This window comes from Lissotriton helveticus, chromosome 2_1 (assembly GCF_964261635.1).
Source record: "Lissotriton helveticus chromosome 2_1, aLisHel1.1, whole genome shotgun sequence".
NCBI lineage: Eukaryota > Metazoa > Chordata > Amphibia > Caudata > Salamandridae > Lissotriton > Lissotriton helveticus.
Genome location: NC_136059.1, coordinates 362,058,379 through 362,074,470, shown reverse-complemented (window position 1 = coordinate 362,074,470; position 16,092 = coordinate 362,058,379). Strand labels below are relative to the sequence as shown.

The window sequence follows — 16,092 nt, the reverse complement described above, 5'->3', positions numbered from 1 at the left end:
TAGACGGCTTACTTACCAAATTTTTATGGGGCGGCGTGAGGTCGTGTCCGGCTCTCTCCACATGCCGGATCCCTTCTTTTGACGGGGGCATGGGTATGACGCATCTGTACCTCTACTTCATAGCCACACGTTTGCTGGTGGTCTATGATTGGTTCATGGGGGGATGGTCTGACCTGGCCTACCGGCTGGAGTTGTACGAGCTGGGATTTTCTAAAGTACAGGCCATGTTGTATGGGGGACCCATCCCAAACCAGCTGCCAGACGTGACACATTCGCTATTCCTGGCTTGGCGGGCAAATTGACCCAATGCACCCCCCTCTGGCAAGGGGCTTGGCTCTGGGAAGTAAGTGGTCTACGGGGGTTCAGAACCTGGGACCTCATAGGCATAACACAGCCTGGGGATGTCTGGGTTAGGGGCCACATGTTTTCCTTCCAGGAGATGCGCACCTGTTACTCCCTGCACCCCTCCCAATGTTATAAATACTTACAGTTAAGACACGCCCTTCGCATACACATCATTGCCGACACTCTCCTCCCGGAATACAGCCCCACGGAAGCCCAGACTTTATTGGGGGACTTGGGCTGGGGGGGCATCTCCGGTATATACCGCACCTTACTCAACAACACTCCCACCTCGTTGGACAAACTGAAGGACCAATGGACAGATTGGGTGGGGCCACTGAATGAGGTGGACTGGCGCGATGCGCTCATGGTGCCCAAAACAATTACTGCCTCCGCCAAACTTAGACTAATCCAATTATATTACTTGCACACTGCTTACCTCACTCCGGTACGTCTTCACCGAGCTGGCTTACGCTCTGATGCGCCCTACGCTAGGTGCGGCCAGGCCCCAGCAGATTTTTATCACGTGGTCTAGACCTGACCCCGGCTGGCAAATTTTTGGAGAGAAATTGAAGAGGAAGTGGACAGTTCCTCACGATCCACGACATTTATTATTGGGGATAACAGATGGGCTAGATGGGTCCCGGAATGATAAGACCTCCTTTAACACAGCTATGATAGTTGCCGAGCGTGACATAGCGACATCATGGATTTGTCCCGACCCACCAGCTCTGGGAAAGTGGCGCAAGGGAGTGGACTGGTGCGTGACACAAGAGAAAGCTCTATACCCGGCACGTGGATGTCTCAAGAAATATGGGAGGGAATGGGGTAAATGGCTGGGCGCTGTCGAAGAAAGCAAATGATACGCTAATTCTTTCTGTGGTTGTACACCCCGTGGGGTGCAGAATTGGGGTCACATGGATTTTGATGACGTAAACGAATATCTACTATCTGTGATTTTGCTGTTTTTAAAATCAATAAAACTTGAATATCAAAAAAGGACCAAATTAAGGTCCCACTGTGGCATAACAAAAGGGGAAGAGGGAAACAAATGGGTTAACGCTTTCAAAAATCTCTGCACAAGAGGGGATTTAAAAAGTGAAGGCTGATCTGGCAGCCCAAGAAAAGCAGATAGGTCTGAAAAGTAGCCCCTTCAGAGTGCCCAGAGCAGAGTACTGCTGGGTCAAGGAAAGAATAAACAGGATAACATCTGACAAAGAGGCAGATAAGGTGTCAATAGACCTTTCTGTACAATATTTACAAAATGTATTTCATCAGCAGGCGTATACCGACTTTGTGGAGGGACGCCTGGCTGCCAGGATAACTTCACAGACTTCGGCAGAAAGGTCAAAAGCGGTTAACTGTCGCCACTCAATCTCCAAGCAAGGAGGCGGAGAGTGGACAGGTTTGGGTAGAGAACGATCCCCTGCTGCTGAGACAGAAGATCCTCCCGAAGGGGCAGCATGATCGGGGGATCGATGCTCATTGCCAGAAGCTTGGTATACCACACTCCCTGACCAGTCCAAAGACACAAGAACTACTTGTGCTTGTTTGCTTCTGATCTTCCTGAGCACTTTGGGCAGGAGTGGTATGGCGGAAAGTCGTACAGGAGGCCTGAGCTCCACATGTGATGAAAAGTACCGCTGAGCGAGAGACTTCTGGAAACTCCAACGTGCAAAACTGCTGACATTACGCGTTCTCTTCGGAGGTGACCAGATCTAACCAAGGCTCTCTCCACCGCTGAAAGAGTCCTTGCACCACCTTCAGATGAAGACGCCACTTGTGATCAGCGGAGTTTGTCCACTCTGGCATTCAGAGAACTGGCCAGATGTTTAACCACCAGGGAAACGCCCTATTGTTCCAGCTAAGGCCAGAAATGCAGGGCCTCATGGCAGAGGGTCCATGACCCCACACTGCCCTGTTTGTTGCAGTACCACATGCTGCAGCATTGTCCTTGAACAGCTGAACAAGTCTTACCTTTATGGATGGTAACAAAAAGGCTTTCAGTGCCATTCGGATCGCCCGAAGCTCCAACTTGTTGATATGGAGCCAGGCTTTTCACTGGAGACCAGAGTCCTTTGATCCCCCCCCGAACCCTCCCAGAAGGCTGCCCCTTCCCAGAAGAGACGCCTTAGTCACTACTGAGAGATCTGGGTGGGGAAAGAAGAGGGGTCTGCCTATGACCTAATCGCATGTTACTAGCCACCAATGCAGGTCTTTCGCAGTGCCCTCCAATATCTGAACCAAGTTGGTGAGATTTCCCCGATGCTGTGCCCATTGAAACGTCTAGTCCCACTGCAGAGACCGAACGTGCCCTCTGGCATGATCCACAAGCAGGATGCAGGAGGCCATGAGGCTCATTAGCCTCCGAGTCATTCTCACCGAAGTCCGGGAGAGAGCCTGAAACATCGGTATCATAGCCTGAATATCCTGAACTGACCGCTGAAGTGGATAAGCCTGAAACTACATCGTGACCAGAATTGCTCCGATAAAAGCGTCTGAGAGGGAGTCAGGTGTGACTTTGGCATGTTGATAGTAAACCCCATGGAGTGCAGGAGGTTCTCCGTAGTCAGGAGGTGGGAGACGACTGCTTAGGATGAGCCCGCCATCAGCAACCAGTCGTCGTGATAGGAGAAGACTGGAACCCATGATCTTCGCAGATGGGCTGCGACCACCACCATCACCTTTGTGAACACCTGAGGGGCACTGGTGAGGCCAAGGGAGAGCACGGCAAACTGAAAGTGCTCGTGGCCCACAGTAAAACCGCAGGTAGCGACGATGGCAAGGCAGAAAGGGAATATGGAAACAGGTATCCTGCAAGTTCTACGCGACCATCCAGTCTCCCGGGTCCAGGGCAGACAGGACTTGAGCAAGGGTGAGTATCTTGAACTTCTCGTTCTCGAGAAAGTAGTTGAGGGCTCTGAGGTCGAGGATAGGACTAAGGTCTCCGTCCTTCTTTGGAACCTGAAAATAGCAGAAAAAAACAACCACAGCCTACTTCTGGCCCGGGAACCCTCTCTAAAGCTCCCTTAGCCAAGAGAGTCTTAACTTCCTCGCAGAGTATGGTAAGATGATCCTCTGTCAGCCGAATGTACTCTGGAGGTATAGATGGAGGGATAGTCTTGAAGGGGAGAGAGTAGCTTTGTCGGACTATTTGCAACACCCACCTGTCTGAGGTGATGTCCTGCCGGTGGTGGAGGTGATGGCGTATCTTGCCACCAAGTGTGTGATTCGGGGGGTGGGTGGGGGGCGGAGGGGGACCAGGAAGGTTTTGCAGTGGAGGAGGGGATTATGGTTTATCTCCACTTCTGGACGCCGGAACCCCTTGGTCGGGGTGAACCGCATCCACGCCCCCGCAGAGATTGTTGAACTTGCGGGGCTTTCTAGTTGGAGTAAGGTTGGCGCGGTTGGAAGTTCCTTCTGTAGCCACGAAATGAGCGAAAAGCAGACACAGGCCGGAACATTGTGGTGAAGCCCACAGACTTGGCTGTAGCCCGTGAGTCCTTAAAACATTCAAGCGCAGCATCTGCTTTGTCTCCGAAGAGACAGGAGCCATCAAAGGGCATGTCCGTAAGATTAGCCTGGACAGCCCCTGAAAATCCAGACAGCCTCAGTCAGGCGCTGCGTCGTATGGCCAATGTTGAGGAAATTGCTCTGCCTAGCGAGTCTTTCGCGTCCAACCCACAGCGGATGGCAAACTTCGCTGCATCTCTCCTCTCTTAAATTGCTTGGGAGAGCTGAACCCAGTCCTCCTCTGAGACTCTGGGCAGCACCTGCGCAACCGTATCCCATATCAAATGGGAATATCATCCCAACAGGCGTCTTTTGGATTCCCCGTCTGGGGGTGCAGAAGGTAATGCACCACGGGAAGGGGAAGCTTGGACCACCAAGTTTTGTGGGGTGGGCAGTGAGGAAAGCTGGGTCACCCGGAGCAGGGTGATAGCAGAGGGAAATCGCTCTGTTCACAGAAGACCAAGTGCTGGGCTTGGAACAGGTGCCCAGAATACCGATCGGCAATGTCTCATTGAAAGGGTGCAAGGGTTCAGAGCTGGTCCGGACACAGGAGCGGGCCCAGTAGGAGGCTGTGGTGCTGGAGCCGGAGGCGCGGAACCCACCGGGACTCCTTCATTTGAGCCCGCAGGGCGCACAGGTCAGACCGCCCAAATATGGCGCAGATGGTATCATGAAATTCCTTCTGTTGGGCAGGGGTCCCACCCAGCCCTGGAAAGGAGGGAAACGCACAGTTGACTGAGGCACCGGCTCCAGAGACTGGGTCCTTAAACGCCGAGGTTCCTCTGTCTCTACGCATGACGGACGTGGCCAAGTCGAAGCATGCTTTGATTTCTTGTGCTTTTTGTAGTGCCGCTTACCTGACTGTGACAACTTCGATCCTCCGGAGCGGTGCTCGGACCTTCCTCTCAACAGAGACTGGGAACGGGATCAACAAGGGTTCCTGCGTGGCGCTGGGCCACGGTCAGCTTTAGGGACCGCTCACTTAAAGTCTTCGGCGCCATGGCTGAGCAACCGGAGCACGACTTCCGGTCGTGGTCGCACTCCAGGCACCAGAGACACACTAGGTGGGGGCCTGTGACTGACACCGCATGGTGACAGGTGCCGCATGGCTTGAACCCAGAAGTCTTCTTGCTAGACATCACTAGCACACTAATCGGAGTCGACAAAAAGATTAAGAAAAATGACAGGGGGTAGCTCTCTTCAACGGATCTGCGCTTGCTGGCACGGAAAGATAAGAACTGTCGTAAGCGTGCCGGAGAGGCGGTTATATTGACGACACGGACGTCACACCGATGAACACGACATCGTCACGGAGTCGAACAATGCCATCTACTGGCGCGCAGGGCTACTGCCATCAAAAATCTTGACGTCTGGAAGTTCAGAGGTAAAGAATCTGCGGCTAAACGGCTCTAACAGATATGCGACACACAACAGCGTTGGTTGCTAATCCTAAAATGAGAACTTCAGCTGAGCTCAGTTCAGTTTCCAGTCCACAGATAAATGAATGTAATTTAATTAGTTGGTGACCTGTGAGTGGTAAGAGAGACCTGCGTACTACAGTTGAGTTAACTATGGCTATGATTTCATTTGAATCACTGTCTGTGACCGTATGATGATGGGGGAAGTTGGGAATGGGAACAAAGGTGTTCAAATGTGAGCTTCAAATCTGTTCGCGGTTCAACAAAGGTTAATGTGCGAGCTGAATTAGGAATGATCGAATCTCTTTCTCTTACTAAGAGTGCTTCTTACCATACAGTTTGATATGATATATATATATATATTTTAATATTCCTTAATCGGATCCATGTGACTGGATATTTTATGAGGCAGTACAGATCAGTAAGGGCAAAGCATCCTGGCTGGAGGTGTCCACAGCTGCATGGTTCACAGTAAATCTGCCTTACTTTGCCCCGGGGAGCCTTGCTGATGTGTTGCTGCCACGGCGGTGTGGCCATGCATTTCCAGGACATTTCACACTTCATTGCAAATTTTAATGCAGTATGTCCGAGGAGGCCAAGGCTGGTGGCATTGCCTATGCATACACCAAAAAGTACTTGTTACACACGATGAGTGAAGTTTTTCTATGACATGTACAGGAAAAGAAAAATACATAGGCAGCAAAACATGCTTTTCTTTTGGCCCTGTTATGATGCACCCACACACAGTACCATGCTCTGTCACCTGAGTACATACTTGTTGCCTGTAGTTGAATTTGATACAGTCCCTCATTGTTCATTTTTTTCCTGCACAGAGTTTAGACGGCGTACAAGTGACCTACTGCCCCCACTTTTCTTGCTTGATGTTCGGAGCACCATACAGAGAAACGTGTGCTTGTGCCGTTGGGCAGCATCCTGAGGGGGACATGGGGCTGGCAAGCGGTGAGTCATTGTTTGTTTCCTGGTGGTGGGACACATGTCTACTTGAAGTCTCTATTATTGGATAGGCTATCAATGGGCTCAGCACTTACAGTGCTGGTTTTCTTGTGAAGGGCGGTGTGTGCTGGGTCCAATGAGTCTTGTTGTATATATGCATGTGGACGTATGAGAAACTCCCTGTGTACCTGTGTTGTATTAGACTTTTCTCCCCATCCTTGTCACCACTGTGGCGCACCAGGTCAGCAGTGGAATTAATGGGTAGCCACACCAAGCAACTGCACCTGATTGGCACGCCCAACTCACATTTATTACTGCAGTGAATTCACAGCCATCACTGTGTGTACTGTGTGTTAAATGGCGCTCTACAGGCTGCTCTTTGTGGCCACATCGCAAAATAGTATAGCCTTCTAAAACCGCCAAAGCTGGGCAGGAGCCTTTTATACCAGGTTTCTGTAAGGAAAGTGAGGTCACCAATCTACATCATTATCATATGAAATCTCCTTTATTGATGTATTAGCTACACTTTCACAACTGCATTATTAACCTTCTTGCTTTCTCAAATGTACTTGAAAATGCACAATTTGACCACTTTCTTTTTTTTTATTTCCCAGGGGGAGAACCCCCACGAACCCCACTTATGACAGTCTGACACACTAGCTAAGCTCACATGCCACAGGTCACTCAGCCGGAACATTTATGCCTCACCCCTTTTAAATGTCACCAGCTGCCACTGCCATTACCACGTAAAGGGACAGTGCACATTTGAAATGTAGCTTTTGTATTTTAATTGTGATGTTGTTGGCTGGCAAGTCTACCATGAAAGTTGTCTGGTGTTTCTCATGCTTGGTTAAAACAGCACCATGTAATTCTAGTTGCAACTGAGTAGGGTATTCGAACGAAAGACTGCCTCACAAGGGCTCATTTATAGTTAGGGTGACCAGATGTCCCAGTTTTCCCTGGACGGTCCTGTTTTTTTGGGGGGGATGTGTCCCAGTGTCCCAACACTTTTCTCCAAATTGCATAAATGTCCACGTTTTCGGGTACTGTCTAGGTTGAGCATGTGCAATAGTGTTAAAATGATGTGTGCATGCTCAATTCTGGCGAAGTTACGGCGTGACGTCACTCCAGGCAGGTGAGCAACATAACATTCTAAAGCCTCTTGGGATGACTGCCTTTTGCATGACTTTAGTATCTTGGCATTCAGTCATTCAATACAACCATGTCATGTTCTACAGAATGAGTGCAGTGTTGATGCTGTTCTTCCACAAACACTTGAAACACCCATAGGTAGCAACATTTATCCGGTGTTAAGGAACGAAGGCTCAATCTTGTTGTTCTAAAGGAACGATATTTAGTTTCTTAACTCAGTTGCCACAGCACCCTAGTTAGGATAGAAGAAATGCTCCACTCCCTTACAAATCTGTAAAGATGAATAGTTTTCTGTCAAGACACACTAACTAGTAGTGGGAAGGCAACTCCTTTAAAGAGATTTTTTCTCTCTGGATATCCCTTCTCTTCCTACAACGCAGCACCAACATCGTTGTGCCAGCCATCGGGACAAGAGGCCTTGGAACCACCAGCGCTCCCTGCTGTGCTCACTGGGGTCAGAGGTCGCCGCCTGCAGCATGTTCCAGCCAACCATCCAGCCACCAGTGTGTCCCTGCTCTGCTCTAAAGCGAGCGTGCAGACTGCAGCAGACTCAAGCAGCAGCCAAAAACAAAAGGGGCCATAAGAGCCGATCAGAGCAAAATGAACGGCAGAATCGACGGGGCCGAGAAAAGGATAAGTGACCTACAAGACAACACCTCCAGAACTAATAAAGACATGCACTACGTGGTAAAAACAACGAACAACCTACAGAAGATGCTGGCAGACCAGGACGATAGGAGCAGAAAGGGAAACATCCGGCTCCTGGGGGTGCCAGAAGGTGAGGAAGACACATCTGGATCTTGCGCGGCCCTACTGGAAGACCTACTACCAAAATTAACTGGCTTAAAATTCAACAGGCCTTTCGAGGTGGACAAAGCGTACAGGGTGCCAGCAACAAAACTACCGCTGGGGAAGGGCCCGAGGGCGATCATATGCAAGCCACTGAGGGCAAATCACACGGAAGCCATTTTCGCCTTCGCTAGGAATAGCCAAAACGTGAAATGGAATGGTCAAAAGATCATCATAACACAGGACTTCTCCAGGCTAACGGTAGAGACAAGGAAAGGGTTCCTGGCGCTCAGAGACAGACTCCGGAAAGCGAATATAACTTTCACCTTTGCGGGACCTGCCAGAATGAGAGTTACGGACAAGAATGGCACAAGGATTTTCGACGAACCAACAGAGCTACGGAGGTACCTACAAGGCCCTAACCCCGAACAAATGGAAGCACAGAGCCCAGGGACTGCGAAAAGAAGAGCATCATCGGATGGCTCCGAAGGTGGAGCAGAAGGAGGACTTTAGCAGAGACACTACCTTAGGACAAACAAAACAGTCTACCTCGCACAACAGATCTACCTCAAGACACTAAGGAGCTACCTCAAGACAACAGGCGCGGAAGCGACTCAAGAACATTGACACTAAATTGGAACGGTACAATCAAGCAGCCACAGCGCAAGTGACACCAGAAGCTATGAGACACTCAGGCCAAGAATGTACCGGCTACCTCAGGAAGATGCTAGACCAGCCGCATATCCTTTGCCATCCAGGGGTAATATGTTTACAGGAGATGGGCAGGAAGAATAAGGAACTCAGGGATGATGGAGGGAGGGAGGACCCTTGCTGTCGCACGCACACAGCACGATGACGGGTGGGTGGGAGGGCGGGCGGGGTGGGGGGGGATGGGGGCGGGGAGCCGCACAGTACAGCTAGATGCGCAGTATTATCTTCACATTCTTTCTATTCCTTTTTTTTACTCCCAGTCTATCTCCCGGGGGGGGGGACCAAACAAGGCACCAGGCCAAGCACAACAACACAGAGGGCGGCACGCAGCCACACACGCCATCAGAGCCAGCGATAGAGACAAACCACCATGACCACACAATCGCAAACCCAACCACTCTCAGACATTAAAGTGGTGTCCCTCAATGTTAAGGGCCTCAACCATCCTATAAAGTGCCGGAAAACACTGGACTACCTAGCGAAATTCAAAGGGGACATATACGTCTTCCAAGCTAAATGGATAGGAGAGGTAGCATGCTCACCGGCAGTGCACAAGAAAGGAGGGGTCATAACAATCGTAAGCAAAAAAGCCAAGCTCGCAGTACACAAATACCACGCAGACACAAACAGGAGGGTGCTAGTCACGAGCCTGAAAAGAGGTGAAGAGTCGGTTCACATAGCCAACATCTATGGCCCCAACTCGGCAGACAAAGCCTTTTGTGAGGGGGTGGAGAACGAACTGAGCAACATTCCCCAGGGCGAGCTACTGATCCTAGCGGGGGACATGAACCAAACCATAGATAACGCCATAGACAGACACCCACAGAGAACTAGCCATGGACCACAAGAACAAAGCACCCTCAAAAACCTCTGAGCCAAACTAGAGGTGACAGACCCATGGAGATTCCAACACCCAGACGCAAGAGAATACACCTTCTACTCACACCCACACAACTCATACAGCAGAATAGACTACACCTTCATGTCGGCCAGTCACACACACCTCACTGACACGACGGAGATTGGGCCAATCACAATCTCAGACCATGCACACATCACCCTCACGATCAGCGGCAAACACAACGAGAAGCCCAGCCAAAGCTGGCGACTAAACAGTGACATCCTAGAGAACCCGGCCAACCTAGCAGAAATCGGGGAGGCAATTAAAGAATACCTCGCTTTCAATGACAATGGAGAGATAGACAAAGGCACCCTATGGGAAGCGCTGAAAGCGACAATAAGAGGCAAACTACTAAGCATCAAATCCAGAATGAACAAAAATAGAAACAAAACAATAACTGAGCTAGAAAATCAGATCAGAGACCTAGAAAGGGGCCACTGCGCAAACCTTTCAGACAAAAATACTCTCACCGAGCTAACCAAAAAGAAGTATGAGCTCAACAGAATTCTGAGTGAACGAGCAGGCACGTGGATCAATAAATATAAATCCATAAACCTGTGCTCACCAAACAAAGCAGGGAAGGCTCTAGCGGGATACCTAAAAGCAAAGCAGAGACAACACCACATAGCAGCACTAACAGACAAGACAGGTAAGACACACACATCCAACAAACAGATCCTAAAGATATTCAAAGAGTTCTACAAGGAGCTATACACAGTAGACAAGGGCCTAGCAACAGACGGAGGCACGAGTCTACTAGACAAACTCAAACTCCCCAGGCTCACAGACCAGCAAAGGGAGTCATTAGAAGGAGTGATAAAGGGGGCAGAGGTAGAAATGGCGATAACCTCCCTCAAACCAAATAAGGCGCCCGGCCCAGATGGGTACACAACCGCTTTCTATAAACAATTCCTACACCATCTGAAGGACACCATGGTCGAGGTGTTCAAGCTCTGTGCGGAGAAAGGCAGCATGACTGCTTCAATGGCCGAGGCTAACATCATAGTCATTCCCAAGGAAGGGAAGGACCCACAGTTCCCACAAAACTACCGCCCGATATCACTCATAAATGTCGACTGCAAAATATACCCCAAAATAATGGCAGCACGGCTAAACGTGTTCCTGCCCCACCTCATCCATAAGTCACAGGGAGGATACCTCAAAAATAGGCTCTCTCAGGACAATACCAGACTCTTATGCCATCTCATACACCGCACAGCCAACAGCCAAGAAAAGGCAGTCATGATCGCGCTCGACGCGGAAAAAGCTTTTGACACGGTTTCATGGCCCTTCTTAGACCTGTGCATGGACAAATTTGGACTAGGAGCCAAATACCTTAGTATGGTGATGTCACTATACAACAGCCCCAAGGCCCGAGTAGTAGATAAAGGGGGAACATCAGAAATTTTCACCCTAGAGAGAGGAACGAGGCAGGGCTGTCCGCTATCCCCCGGCCTATTCCTACTAGCTCTGGAACCACTCCTATTCATGATCAGGAACAACCCGCAGATAACGGGCGTTCAAGTCAGGGACAACACTGTTAAATTAGCAGCCTATGCGGATGACATTCTGATCACAACCAATAACCCGGACACCTCAATAGAGGAGCTAATGCAAACAATAGAAGAATACACCCTAGTTTCAGGCTACCAGCTAAACAGGGATAAGTCGGAGTGCAAACCCATGAACTGCCACACAACAAGTACAGTCCTTAGCACATCGGGGCTAAAGTGGCAAAAGAAACCCCTTAAATACCTCGGCCTACTCTTTGGCAGAGACCTAAGGTCCACTCTCGATCACAATGAGGAAGCGATCCTCAAAAAAATTAAAACTAAACTGGAGTCCTAGAGTCCAAAATTCATTAGCTGGTGGGGAAGAGTAGAGGCCATCAAGATGATGATCACTCCCATGCTGAATTACATGCTTAGCATGCTTTCACTAACACTAACCGATGATTTCCACAAAAAACTCGATAAAACTATCAACAAATTCTTGTGGAGCGGGAAAAAAGCCAGAATAAGCCTGCAAAAACTTAGACTACGGAAAGAACTGGGGGGCTGAATATGACTAACTTCAGGGCCTTCCAAACAGCATGTCTGGCAAAACAAGGTTTACACTGGATTGTCCATACTCCAGAATATACATCAGTCTGGCTCGATTTAGAGAGAGACATCCTGGGGGGGGCCAACCCAGTAGCACTACTCACAGCAAACAAGCACCCAGAGGCTAACAACGCCGTGCTCAAAAACACTAGAATAGCACTCTTGAGAGTAGACAAGGAAATGGAAAGCAGCATCAAAAGGTCAAAATGGGAATCGATCTGGCACAACTCAAGAATAACCTACAAGGGCAAAACACTGGCAAACAAAGAGTGGTATGAGAGAGGGGTCACAACTCCTGCCCAATTGGAAAAAGAGGACACTCCGCTTACATTTGAGACGCTGAAAAAGTCCCTCAACCTACCCAACATTGAATTCTACGAATTTCTTAAGATCAAAGCTGCCATCGCTAAAGCAAACCTCTCCAAAGGGAATCCCTCCATCATAGAATACGCGCAAAACCTAAACAGGTTAGGGCACCAAACCGCCCATATATACAAACTCATATGCCCACGCACGTCGACATTAAATACCAAAACCATGGCGTTCTGGGAAACTAAACCCAACAGAACATTTAGCGAGGATGAGAAATCCAAGCTCTGGGTCTCAGCCTCCAAGAACAAAGTATCCCCACAACTAGCGCAAACAAAGTTCTGGCTACTGCACAGAATGCTCTGGACGCCAGCCCGACTAGCAGCAGTAGGCGCCACAGAATCCGACATTTGTTGGAACTGCCATAAAGAGAAAGGAGACCTGACCCACATCATCTACGAATGCCCTAAAGTCAAGAACTTTTGGAGCAAAGTGTATAACTTCATCAACACAATAGTAGGGGGGAGCATTCAACAAGGTCTAGAAGGAATCGCCACAGCTTTTTAAGCCTCAGACCTAGAATGTAGGGGGGACAGGGAACTAGTGGACCTTCTACTCACAGCGGCCGTTAAGGCAATACTAGCGAACTGGAAGAACACTAGCAAGGCAACATTCAAGAGGTGGTTTAACTGGGTAACCTTCCTGAGAGGCGCCGACAACATCACCGCGAAACACTCAGCGAACCATACAGCCAGAGGGGAAATGTGGGCAGCCCTAGACTCGTACCTAGGAGCATACAAACCCCCCTAGACCTACAGAGGAAAACCCCCTAAGACCAACAAGTGCCAGTGCCCAACCCCCCCCACCCCCTTCTGCCTCTCTTCTTTCTTCTTTCTCTCTCAACCAAGGGAATTTAGGGGCATACACAACGCCGGCCACACAGATCAACAATCATCACCAAATGTAACTACATACAACAAGGCCCTGAGATCATATGTATATGCCCCGCAACACTACTGTACTGTATTGTATTATACTTGTAAAATCTTCTTTTTTCAATAAAAGTTTTTGAAATAAAAAAAAGAAAAGAAGAAATTATACTGCAACTGTTAGATTCTTAGTTTTGGCCTCACCGAGGTCACGGATTCAAAAGGAGAGAGAAGGAGAATGTAAGAGGTCCGGGGAAGAGCTACCAAGATAATGCAAGGCCTGGATCAGAAACCTTCTTTGATTCTTACATTTCGGCGACCCTGGTGGGATCCAAGCCACCAACTTTTGATTTAAATCTTACAAAGCCTTCTAAAGAGAGATGCAATGACTTAAACTGTGTACAGAATTAGAAAAAGCAAACATTTGCCAAGGTGCATGGAGGGCTAAAACAAATATTAATCAGATCCTTGCTGCAGCATTTATTGAAGTGGAAAGAAATGGATGATCCCCGTGGTTCCTATCTATGTTTCTGTAAAATAAAAACCACAAAAAGATTGCTCAGTGTATGAAGCTCTCGTGGCTTATATCTGGTGACACACCAGAGAAGAATTCATCCTCGCATGGCAAAAACCGACTTCACTATTTATCAGTAAAGTACAAAGGAGATAGATTTTCTGATTGTAGTTCAGGCTACAGTGAGAGATTATGGTTAATTTTTAAGATGTCACTCATGTAAAACAAATCATATTGCCAAATACTCAGCGTGGTCGTGCACACTATCCATCTCTACTAATAGTGCAATAGTTAAACAAAAATGACAATGACAACCTGACACACAAATTGAAATAAACAGTGAACATAGGTGTATTGCACATAATACGTACACAATTAAACGCAACAATCTATTTAAACTAAGCGTATCTAAATGTAATTAAATTCTACAGACACTTAGCATAAGGAGGGTGAGAATGAGATGGATTTCAAGCAGTGAAAACGTTTTCTAGGCAAGCATGCATGTTTAAAACGTCATGATGTGATGCACATAGCTACAACATCAAAATGGTGGCACTAGAATTAAATAATTATTTATAAATTATTAAATGTTACTCACCCATCATTTGAACATGTCAAAAACTCTTCCTTTATTTTTGGGTGCCAGCATCCTCCATGCAACATTGAGGTGTGGCCCTATTTAAATAAATGTGTGTTTAAATATCAAAATATATTTTATTATCTTTCTTGCTTCTCATTTAATAAATCAAGCAGAACCCACTGCAGTAACTAATGGTATGGAAAAGAATCCATGCAAAATCATTTTCAGAAAATAGAAGACAACCACATTACATATTTTTTTCAATAATCATTATTTAATGCTTATTCTTTTTTTTTTAATTATTTTTATTTCCATTTTTAGTAAAACAGAGGCTGAGAGACAGTTGAGCGAAGCAGAAGCATCATCATCAAACTTCTTGCACAGACACACAGAGACCTTAATGTACAATGTGAGTTCTGCAACCTGGCACCTAAACGCAATAAAAACAAACAAAGAGGATACCCCGAACAGTATAGGGGTCACAATGAAGTAGATATACTATCCGCCACAGGTCCCCACAGGCCTCCCAGACACATCGAAATACCGGACGCGGCTCCCATCATGTCCAACCCATAGAAGGCCCTCAATCAGCCCCAGATCTTATCAAATATATGAGGGGAACCCCTACTCCGGTATGTCACCTTTTCAGCTGCCATGTAAATGTCCATTCCATTTCTCCATTCAGCGAGACAGGGAGTCTGTGGTAGGCCCCAGTGTCTCGCTATATCTCTTTGGCCACTACATGTCCTAAGGAATACAACAGGAGCTTGAATCGGGGAAGGTCAATTTCATTTGGAATGCTCATTAGGATCAATTTCAGGTCAAGCGGGATCAAGGTATCAAGTATATGGGAAAGCTCCTGAATAATCCCGGTCTCCCGGGCCAATACATCTGTATGTGGGGGAAGTCCCAAATTGTGTTTAGAAAAGAACCTATTGTCGTCGTGCAGTGAAGACAAGGCGGAGACAACAATTTGCCTATTTTGAATAGCCAGTAGACCCTGTGGCAAATTTTGAATTGAATGAGGCGAAGGCATGCCTTAATAGCCACCTCCCACAGGTGCATCAGAGCAGCCTTCCAGCCAATATACTCAAACTCACCCAGGCCCACTCCCACCTCTCCCTTAGCTTAGACAGTTTGTCTGGCATGTTGTTGTTGTTGATAGTGCAGTATGTCTGAGAAACTAACCCTTGACCTAGTTTTTCCATTGAAAGCCGGCCCTTAAGTGGGGAGTATTCCAAGAGATCCATGTCAGCAAAGCCCTCAGTTCGCCAAGCAAGACGGAGCTGTGCATATTTAAGGAATTAGGAAGGGTGTAGATCATGGGTACTCACAAACATTTGCCCTGGGGCCTCAAAGTACGGCCTGTAGTGCATCAGAGGGCCGCATTGATGCAAGCAGAGTGGAATGGGAGGTCTGGGTGGGTCAAGGATTGTATAAGGAAGTCTACAAAAATGTTAAATAAACGAGCAAGCCTTTTTTTGCAAGTTAATAAAGTCTTGCCTGTGTATTTAACATTTATTTCTGAATATTAGTGGTCAAAAACTAAACTGCAGCTAGTGCTGCTGTTCACCAGACGGGCCGCAAGTGACCCCTGGGCTGTACTTCGAGTATCACTGGTGTAGATAAGTCGTCTGGGATGGAGGAGAAGAACTGCACTCCTCTACTTGGACGCAGGTTTTATTGGGGGGAATACAGGGCCTTTCAAGAAAAATAGACACTAATAATGGGTTGAAGCAAGGGTGTCTTCTGGCAACTCTTCTTTTTTCTATTTATGTTAATGATTTGCCAAGAAGAGTGGGGCTCAGCAAAGGGGATTCCCCTAAATTAGGAAACTTAAAGTTGAGCTGCCTGCAATATGCAGATGATGCCACATTA

General features: G+C 47.9%; 1 protein-coding gene across 1 annotated transcript in view; it reads right to left on the bottom strand.

Annotated features, from left to right (window-relative positions):
• WDR70 (WD repeat domain 70) overlaps positions 1-16,092 on the bottom strand; it is a 1,775,496-nt gene that overhangs the window by 1,170,250 nt on the left and 589,154 nt on the right. The window contains exon 8 of the mRNA XM_078674977.1: positions 14,233-14,309. Within this exon, the coding sequence (XP_078531103.1) occupies positions 14,233-14,309 (77 nt within the window). The remainder of the gene's footprint in view (positions 1-14,232; positions 14,310-16,092) is intronic.